Source organism: Vigna angularis, chromosome 10, assembly GCF_016808095.1.
Source record: "Vigna angularis cultivar LongXiaoDou No.4 chromosome 10, ASM1680809v1, whole genome shotgun sequence".
Lineage (NCBI taxonomy): Eukaryota > Viridiplantae > Streptophyta > Magnoliopsida > Fabales > Fabaceae > Vigna > Vigna angularis.
In genome coordinates, this window is record NC_068979.1 from 6,412,290 (window position 1) to 6,422,862 (window position 10,573).

At 26.6% G+C, this 10,573-nt stretch overlaps 1 protein-coding gene across 1 annotated transcript; it reads left to right on the forward strand.

The window, feature by feature from the left end:
- The first annotated feature begins 1,127 nt into the window (after positions 1 to 1,127).
- On the forward strand, positions 1,128 to 2,915 carry LOC108335423 (UDP-glycosyltransferase 72E1). Its single transcript, XM_017571440.2, has one exon. The coding sequence runs from the start codon at positions 1,249 to 1,251 to the stop codon at positions 2,758 to 2,760; it is 1,512 nt and encodes a 503-aa protein (XP_017426929.2). The 5' UTR covers positions 1,128 to 1,248; the 3' UTR covers positions 2,761 to 2,915.
- The last annotated feature ends 7,658 nt before the right edge of the window (positions 2,916 to 10,573 follow it).

Sequence of the window (10,573 nt, forward strand, 5' to 3'; positions counted from 1 at the left end):
CACTTTCACATATTAATTAAATTTATACATTATTTTAAATAAAATAATATAATTATTGGTTAATTTTGTATATGAATTAGTTTTAACAATATTTTAATTAAATTATTCTAATGGTTAGTTAATTTTAAATTTGAATCAATTCGTCAACTATAATACATTTAAATGTTATAAAATTATTAATATTTCTTCTAAAACACTGTAATTATCACCAGTCTTGTGATAATATGAAAGAAATTAACTATCACTTATGATAGAGATACATGATATCTTTAAATTTTTATACTTATTTAGTTAAACAAATATAATGTTTTGGTTAAATCAATATAATTATGAATTAAAATAATATCAAGTTGATATATGTCATTTTAGCAATGTACATCTATCAATACTATTTATTATAAAGTTAATATTATTAATTAAAGATATATATTTCTTTTATGACATTATTTGTCAATTTATATTATGTTTGTTTTAATTTTTATCTATCTTCTCATTAGTGAATATCTGTGAGAGAAAAACTTGTATACATAAAAAGAAAAATATTCATGTAATATAATAACACTTAATATATAACTAAAGGAAGAACAAAACTAATAGGTTTACAATTTATATAATTGTGAAAAATAGAGAGAATTAAAAATAATGTGAAATAAACGTCAGCAAAATTAAATTATATGTATATCATTGTTCTATACACAATATGTTAGTATTTTCATTCTTTTAAAAGAAAATTTAAAAGTACTATTAATAAAATTAAAATAATACAAATAATAATATAAAATAGAAATTATAAAAATATTTTTATTAATAATATAATAAATATAACTCGAATATTTTTCAATATAATAAATTAGTATAAAAAACCAAAAAGAAAACAGTCGTGGGACTCACGGGTCTCATGTTACTTTAAGAAATAGTGTTTTGAAATAATATTTTTACAACTATAAATTTTTTACATTTATTTAATATTATCATTTATTATTTTTATTTTCTTTACAAATATAAAAACTTACTTTTTTTTATAATTATTTGATCTTAATAATATTTATAAAATTATTGTGAAATATATGTCATCGTATGATTACTTTTATAATATTTCAAAGGAAACTTACAATATGAAAATTTGTTGAATGGTAATTAATATTGTAGTGTTATATATATAAATAATCTCTTATCAGAATGAAAAGAGGAAGAAGAAAGATATACAGAGGTGAAACTAAGGAACCTTGAATCGATCTTACGAGAGACATGGCAACATCGAAACCACATGCAATTCTTCTGACTAGTCCCGGCATGGGACACATAATTCCCATGGTGGAGCTAGGGAAGCGCCTCCTCACACATCACTCCTTCCACGTCACCATCTTCGTCGTCACCACCGATTCCGCAACCACAACCTCTCAGATTCTCCAACAAACATCAAACCTTAGTTCCCTCAACATCGTCCATGTTCCTCCCATCGACTCCAACAAACTACCACCCAATGCTCCCTTAGAAGTACGAATCAACTTTACCATGCTCGAGTCCCTTCCATTTCTACGCTCCTCCCTCACATCCATTAACAACTTTCCTCCTCCTTCAGCTCTTATCGTTGACTTGTTTGGTCTTCAAGCTTTGCCCATGGCACGTGACCTCGGCATGCTAACCTATGTTTACTTCGCCACCAGCGCTTGGTTCTCTGCGGTTACAGTTTACTTTTCGGACACGGACAACAAAATTATGGAAAGACACGCTGAAAACCGCGAACCACTTTTGATTCCCGGCTGCGCACCGCTCCGGTTCGAGGACACGCTCGAATCGTTTTTATCTCCGGGAGGGGCGATGTACGAGGGTTACCATGCAGCGGCAAAGGAGATCGTAGCCGCTGATGGAATTTTGATGAACACGTGGCAAGATCTGGAGCCCTCTGCGACTAAGGCGCTGACAGAGGATGGGATTTTGGGACGGTTTACGAAGGGAGAGGTGTACGCGGTTGGACCGTTGGTGAGAAGCGTGGAGAAGAAACCGAAGGGTGGAAAGAAGGATGGGGTTTTGCAATGGCTGGACGAGCAACAGGCTGAGTCGGTGGTCTACGTGTCGTTCGGGAGCGGTGGGACAATGTCCGGGAACCAAATGAGGGAGGTGGCGTTGGGGTTAGAGCTGAGCCAGAAGAGGTTTGTTTGGGTGGTGCGGCCACCTTGCGAAGGTGACGCGAGTGGCGCGTTTTTCGACGTGGCGAGTGGCGGTGACGCTGCAATGAGTTACTTGCCGGAAGGGTTTCTGAAAAGGACGGAGGGGGTGGGGGTTGTGGTTCCCATGTGGGCCCCGCAGGCCGAGATCCTGGAACATCCTGCGACGGGGGGTTTCGTGACGCACTGCGGTTGGAATTCCGTTTTGGAGAGCGTGGAGAACGGCGTTCCCATGGTGGCGTGGCCGCTTTACGCTGAGCAGAAGATGAATGCTTTCATGCTGTCGGAGGAGCTGGGGGTGGCGGTGCGCGTGGCAGAGGAGGGCGGAGGAGTTGTGGGAAGGGAACAGGTAGCGGAGGTGGTGAGAAGAGTGATGGTGGATAAAGAAGGTTTTGGCATGAGGAAGAAAGTGAAAGAGCTGAAGCTGAGCGGAGAAAAAGCATTGTCTATGTTTGGTTCTTCTCATCATTCGCTTGCTGAAATGAGGAAAGAGTGTGAAGTTCATATGCAAAGTTCTGATACAAAACTTCCCCCAGCCTGCCACTTACGGAGTACCACCACTGATGTCTTCAACCACGTTGTTTACTCTTGACTCCCTTTTCTTTCTCTTCTTCTTCTTATCATTATCATCTTAATTATCTATTTCTCTTTTCCAGTCTTCAATCTCTTTGCCTGTTAATGGCTATGTGACGCTATTTCGCAATTATCTCAGTCTGTATTCAACATAAATATTACCTTGTCAAGAAAGTTATGTTTTTCCTCTCGCGTTCAAATTCCTGATTTATTTCTTTAATATTTTACTAAATAGTATAAACCTCTTTATTTTATAAACTATTTTTCTACATCGCTCGTCTTATCTCTCCTCTTATCACTCCTAAATTTATACAGTTTTATCCTTTTTTTTAACATATGTTATTTTCTCTCTCCAATATGGGTGAGTGAGAATATTTTCCTACGGAAAATGTACTCAATTAGTCCACTTGTATATTATCCAGTCAAATCGTTTTACTCTCAGAGAATTAAAACATATTAAATTCTCATTTAAGAAAATTAAAACTAATTTATGGATTTAACAGTTACTAAAATTAATTTTTTTATACTATACAACTAAAAATATATTTTTAAATTAATTTTTCTGTCACTTTTTCAATGTGCCGTGTTAAATGGGGTAATTATTCGTCTGTTGAAAACGAGTTTTTAGTTTGTTTGTTCGACACGAGAGACCTGAGAATATTTTTAAATCTGAAAAAAAATGGTACAATTAAAGAATAATAAAGTACTAATTCCAATTCCAAATTTAAATATAGAAGATAATAAAATTTTTTACATGCATTTAATATTGAAATATTACATTTTATCTCTTGTAATATTTAGTGCATTCTTTAAATTAATGTATAATGGAACATGATATTGAAGTTCAAATATTCTTAATTATCATTCCAACTCTATTAATCCTTCACTCAATGTGTTTAATTTGGTCATGAACTTTTATTCTTTGCTTCTTCCATGTTATTCTCTTCATACATAATAGGTTGACATATAATTTGTTTTAAAATAGGAGATTTGAAATAAAAAATTTTAAAGGTATAGAAGAATTGAAGTAAAGTTAGAACATCTTAGATACAACTCTTCTTCTTAATAAGATTTAAGAGAATCATAGATGAGTTCTTCTAAATTTTTCTTTTCTTCACCAACAACATGTAACATATCCTCTCAACGATCACTCACCCATTTGTTTACATAACATGTTGCTTGTGACATCGTAGGCTTGTGTAATAGTTTTCCATGTGAAGTCCAAATTGTATATGTTTGAGTCACGCATTATACTCAAGTCCTAACCTATTTCATTAACACAATGAATAAAATGACAAAAATATGTCTCGTTCACAAAGATTGTGTGTTCTTAGCATATTATAAAAATTCAAAAACTCCATTTTTATACTTTTCACTAATATAACATTTATTCATTCAACTTCAAACTATTTTATGTTCGTAATAAATTTCATCAATATTTAATTTTCAAATAATTAGACCTTATCCATTAAAAAAATATTTTTCATAAATTACTAACACATAAAAAAAAAATTTAATATCATAAATTTTAGAAAATTTTAGTAACATATACATTAGTCTTACAAATGAAAGTGATCAGATCACATTCAAACATGCATCTAGAAAACAAAATAATTGAAAACAAAAAAAGTCCAACAAATATATTCAAAGAGAGCAAAGAATCAATGAAGAAAAATGAGTTTGCATTATTATTATTTTTTTAATTTTTCAAACGGTTTCACGTTGGATTCTAGAAGACCGATGTCCTATAACATCTAATATGGAGCGGCCAATGTCTGATTAGGACAGTCAATGTCCTTGACATCAAATTAAATGAGGGCTGACGTGCAATAGATGTTATGTTTCACATACAACCGACATCAAGTTTTGTGTTTTATTTATAAAATCATTACTGATTATTTTTTATGTTGGTTTTATCGTAGCCTGAAGTTGAATAGATGACATTATAAGTTGGTTAATGACTATTATATACAAAGATTCTCATTCTAATATACAAATTTCTTTGATTAGTAAGTAATTATAATATTTGACGTTATAGAAGATTTTTATTTTATATTTTATTTTCAATTTATGTTATGATAAGTAATCATATTCTTTCGCAAGTTTTTGAATAAATAAATTTTCTTTCAGTTTCAGTAAGTGATCATACTTTTAAAATTACGTAATGATACAAGAGTACAAGAATTCTCCAAAATTAAGTGATTCTTGAGATAGTATATTTAATATTTTTATTTATTTATTTACTATGTTTTAAGTTGACATGAACAAAAGGTGAATTATTGTTATTTATTTTATTTGAGGTGTTATTATTTCAAATAAAATTAGGTTTTATTTTATATGTAAGATCAATTAAAATTTTGTATTTATGCTTTATTATTTTTATCTTTTTAAAAGAAAACTACATAATTATAATTAAATTGAGAAAGATAGTTTCTCTTATCTATATAAAATTGAAAAAAAAAATATATTATATACCCCTTTAATGCTTGAATCAGTAAAATAATCAATTGTAGGTCGTTGTTTACTATTCATTGTTTATTTAAAAGTAAAAATATGTAAGTAATTGTAAAAAATAGCCGCCTAAATAGTTTAACGTGCTAGTTATCCTCACGGGTCTCTCAAGTTGCTGAATTTCAAATAGTCAACGTTTACCCAAGACTGAATACATCTGAACCTATTTTCCTAAACTAACACATTCAGAGAAACTTCATATCATTCAAACATTATTTCCAAACATATTTAAAAATATGTTTAATCAGTTTTTATAGTTCTGAAAATACTTTTCAAAATTATAATGTAATAAAATAAAAAAACAAATGAATAGAGTCATAAGGCAGGTTAAAGTCCAAGTTACACATAAGATTTTTTTGTTTTTTTTTTTAATTTTTTTATATGAACATTTACGACAAACTTTATTGGAGAAAAGTCGTTAAACACAATTGTAGAAAAATCATAATATATACAAACTTAAATGTTTGAATAATCCAACAAGAGAACATAATAGTTAAAAGTCAAATATTATAACAACAGTCTTTAAAATGAAAAATTTAAAGAATGAGAAGAAGACGACTGATAAAGACTTCATCCGTATTATTAGAGTATAGCAAACTCTCTTGGACTAAATCAGTGTGCCCCACCTCAGTTAATGAATGCTGTTTTCTCAAATCTATGTCTTTATTTAACTAATTATTATATATTTTAGTTGATTTAATACTTTTATATTATCTAAAAAAAGTTTAAATACGTATTTTTTTTTCTCTAATTTTTTGAAATGTTTAAAAAAAATAAAAAAGAGTTAATAACATGTGATTTTAATTTAAACTTTTATGTAAAATTAAAATTTGTAATTATTCAAAATTTTGATATATTTTAATTTTTAATCTTTAAAAATAAATAAATATAATTATTTTAATTAAATTATGTTCAATTGTTTTACTTGTCAAATGTATCTTTTATCCACGTTTGAATTAATTATATTATTTGATATGTTTCCATTAATATCAGTTAATAAATAGTTTAATAAATAAAAAAATTAATATAATTAAAATAAAATAATTTTATTTATTTATTTTTAAAATTTGAAAACTAAAATATATAAAAATTTTAAACATAAAAAAATTATAATTTTACGAAACTAAAAACATAATTAATCTAATAAAAACTATGTAAAATTTTTAATTTGAAAACAGACAATATATTTGTTATATTGTTTCATCAGAATTTTTTACCACTCTTATTTTAAAGCCATCAATTAATTGAATATATCTTGATCAACAATCAATAATGATTAACTTTTATTTTACAATACCTGTCTAACGAAGTTTGTAATTAATGTTTATTTCATACCTAAGAAACACAACTCGATATTCTTACAATATATTTAAAGAATAAAAATCTCTTATATTTACAAGCAGCGAAGAATCTAAAAACTTTATTTAATGAGACAAAAGAATAATTGATAATACTTATAAAAATATTATAAGCTTTCACAAAACATAAATCTCATCACAAAATAAATGTAAAATATCTAAATTTGCACAAATTATAATAGTCTTTAACAGATTTTCATATTTCCAAAGTATTTATAATTTTTTAAAATATTCCTTTTTCTTACATGTATAATGATAATTCAATCATTATTTAAACCATATTTTACTCTTCACAATAATTATTCCGAAGAAATATTTCTTTATTATTGTAATGATAAGATAGATTATATATATATATATATATATATATATATATATATATATATATATATAAAAGAAACTATTATTTGATAAAAAATAATATTATTTTAAATATATGAATAAATGGTTATCTATTTATTTACTATAATTATTTAATAATTAATTAATTTACTATAATTATTCATATTATTCATTTAACTATTTGAATTAACTATTAATAATTTTAAGTTGTACCTTTAGGATATAATAATTTTTCTTTTAAGAATAATTCATAGAAAATGAATCTATATCTTCTCTTATTTTTTCTTGTTCCCATTTTTCTTCTTTATTATAAACATTATTTTATAAAACATGAGCACATTGTTTTAACAATTAAGTGAGTAGAAATATTTTTTCTTCAAAGACAATTTATCCCACATCTTAATTTAGATTCTTTCTAAAAAAATTTTTCATTTATGACCTTATTTCATACTTTTACTTTTGTGATAATTTTTTTTTAAGTTTATCAATTTTCATCTCTGTCTTATTACTATTATTATTATTTATATTTGATTATTTTTCAAACATCTAATATTTTCATATTAAATTTATAGTTATATTTTTATTAATATTTTATATACTAATTTTAAATATGTCAAATCTTATAAAATTAGAAAATTAAAATTTGTGATCTCTAATATTATAATAAATAAATAAATAAAACATCTGAATAATTGGTTTGTTTTTGCAACAACGTGAAAAAAAAATTCACAAAATTTTGAATTTATTTCATATTTTTTAATAAGATAGTAGCTTTTATTGAAAAATAATATAACCTGTTCAACCGGTTTTTGTTTACTTTTCAAAAATGAATACAGCAGTATTTAATTCATTTTTTCATTATTTTTAGGTTATTTTAAATGTTTCACTGTATCATATTATTTGTAGCTTTTACCGTTTTTATTTGTAGGTAAAATTTTAATAAAATTATATCATTACAAATTTTTATATTTTCATACTTTAAATTTTAAATTTTATGATATATTAACATAATTCAATAAGGTACTTCATAAAATTTGACTCTTAAAAGTATGATTAGTTATAACTCCTAAAGCACTTAAATTTGATCTTAAGCTCCTTACCTGTGATTAATCAATGGATCATTCAAACTTGACATTTCTTATGGTCACAGTCACAACTTGAATCTATTCACTTATGGATTATTAATTTCTTATTCACTTACATGCATACCATTTCAAACTACTGTAATTAGTTTTTTCTTACAACAGTATTCCCAATTATGAAAAAATACATCTGAAAAGTTAAATTAGAATTAAGTAGTTTTATACTAGTTATAATGAAAATAACTTACGTCTAATTGTTAATATTTCTAAAAAGATATTAACTAATCACAAAAAATAACTATAATTTATAATCACAAATAATAGAGTTCACCTCACTTGAATACACAAGACATAAGCAACATTTTCTTTGACAGATAAAGAATGAACAATTTTTCCTAACTATAATAAATACAAATAATTACCTAAGAAAGAAAGTTCTCACTTTACCAACACTGGATTTTATAAGTCTTTTTTTAAAAACACAAAGATTTTCTTTTTGCAAGGTAACACTAAACCTCTAAATAGAAAAAATATTTTTTAAATTAGATTTAACCAAAATATATAAACTCTTATTTTGAAAATTAGGTCAACAAACTCAAGAGTCTATTTGCAACTACCGTTAATAATCGATTATCATAAGTGATAATTGATTATATTAAAAATTTTTCAAAAGACATTTTCTTGTTATGATAATCAATACTAGACACTTTAGTGTCTAAGTTTCTATATTTGACAAGTGTCTAAGTTTCTAATTAAGTTGCACACTTCTTCTCTAGAGGCTTGAAGAAGAAACATCTCTTTCATCTTTCAATTGATATTTACAATATTTTCTTTCTAAGAGATGAAGATTTCTACAACAACACTTGACGATCCAGCAACAAGAGTAACGTCATATAATTCTTGGTCATCTTCATTTTCTTCAGTTGGCATATCTCCTTTGTGAATGAAGGCATCACCATAAAGAATGAAACTCATTTGCTTTATTGCACCTTTGCCAATTTTGTTTGATGCCAAAGTGCTTTAGACTTTTTTACAATCACATATCTTTGAAATCAATAGGTAGTAAGGAAGAGGTAGGCATGAAACCTCTTTGAGCATGGTGTCAACTATTAGATTGGACCAGTCAATAATATCATGATTCAATCGTCCATGTATGATTAAGAAGTTTGCTTCAAAGCACTGTGCATGATTTGTCGTCCATGAAGAAAGTTAAATATATTCATTCACTCTCTTTCAAATTCATCTTCACAAAAGAAGACACCATAAAAAGAAAGAGGAAAATCAATTATCCTCTTTCTATTTTAAAAAAACAAACACATTGTAGGAGGGATGAAAATCGATTCTCCCCTATTCTTCTTTAAAAAAAATGTGTTGCACTGATGAGATTCAATTATCACATATGAGAATTAATTCTTATACACCTTAAAAAAATTGATGCTATAATACATTATCATTCTTCTATACTCAAACTAATATAATCTTACTTGAACAAAACCACATACGAATGAATCCTACAAACAAGTAAAAAATCGTGAAAAAAAACAAGGACACATAAATAGTTTCATGATAATGACTTGATTTTCTTGCCTTATTTTCGCTCAAGTGTGATGATCTCCTTCGAGCCTCTCCCACAAATATTCGCTTGTAAATCCTTTCAAATACGCATAAACAAACATTCAATTTCCTTGTCTTTCAATTGTGTTGAACAGTTCTAAAACAAAAACAAACACAAACTAATAGTTTATAAAATACACAAGACATCTCTTCAAAAATAATAACATAAATTTATTTCACAATAAAATTAGTTTCAAAAATACACTGAGGGTGTCTCTCAATTTTAATTTTAGGTTCACTTTTAAAATTAAAATTATGTTTAAATACACATTTGGTTCTAATTTTCCTCAAAAATTTTCAAATTGGTCTTCAATTTTTTTTAATCTCAATTAGGTCTCGATTTTTAAAAATTTGATACAATATGACCCTTTCTATTAATACAACATTAAAGATATAACATTTGTTAGTTCGTTTTTTTGTTTTAATTTCTTTTAATTTTTATTTCATTTTAAATAAATTGTCCACAAGTCAGGTTTGCATTACACTATCAGTATGATGTGGTAACGATAGTGTCATGTGTGTCAATGTCAACGTTACTCATCAGTATTAATACTACGTGTTAATGTCACGTGTTTTATATTTAATTCGGTTCTTGTATTTGTTATTTTGATTCATTTTAGTCCCAATTTTTTTTTTAAAAACAGACAATTTTTTCCCACTCCAAATTCAACTAAATTTAATTTTTGTATTAATGTTATACTGATAATTTTATTAAAATTGACACTTTTATTAAATATTTATGAAAATATTTTCAAACCAATTTATATAGAAATTATTAAATGTTATATTGATAGTTTTTTTGGTTAAATATGATTTTAGTCCCTCAAACTATCAAACGATTTTATTTTATTTTCTTTCTTTTAAAAGTACACTTTAATCATTTTTTTTAAGAAAATTATAATTTTTCATCCTCTTGAAAATCATC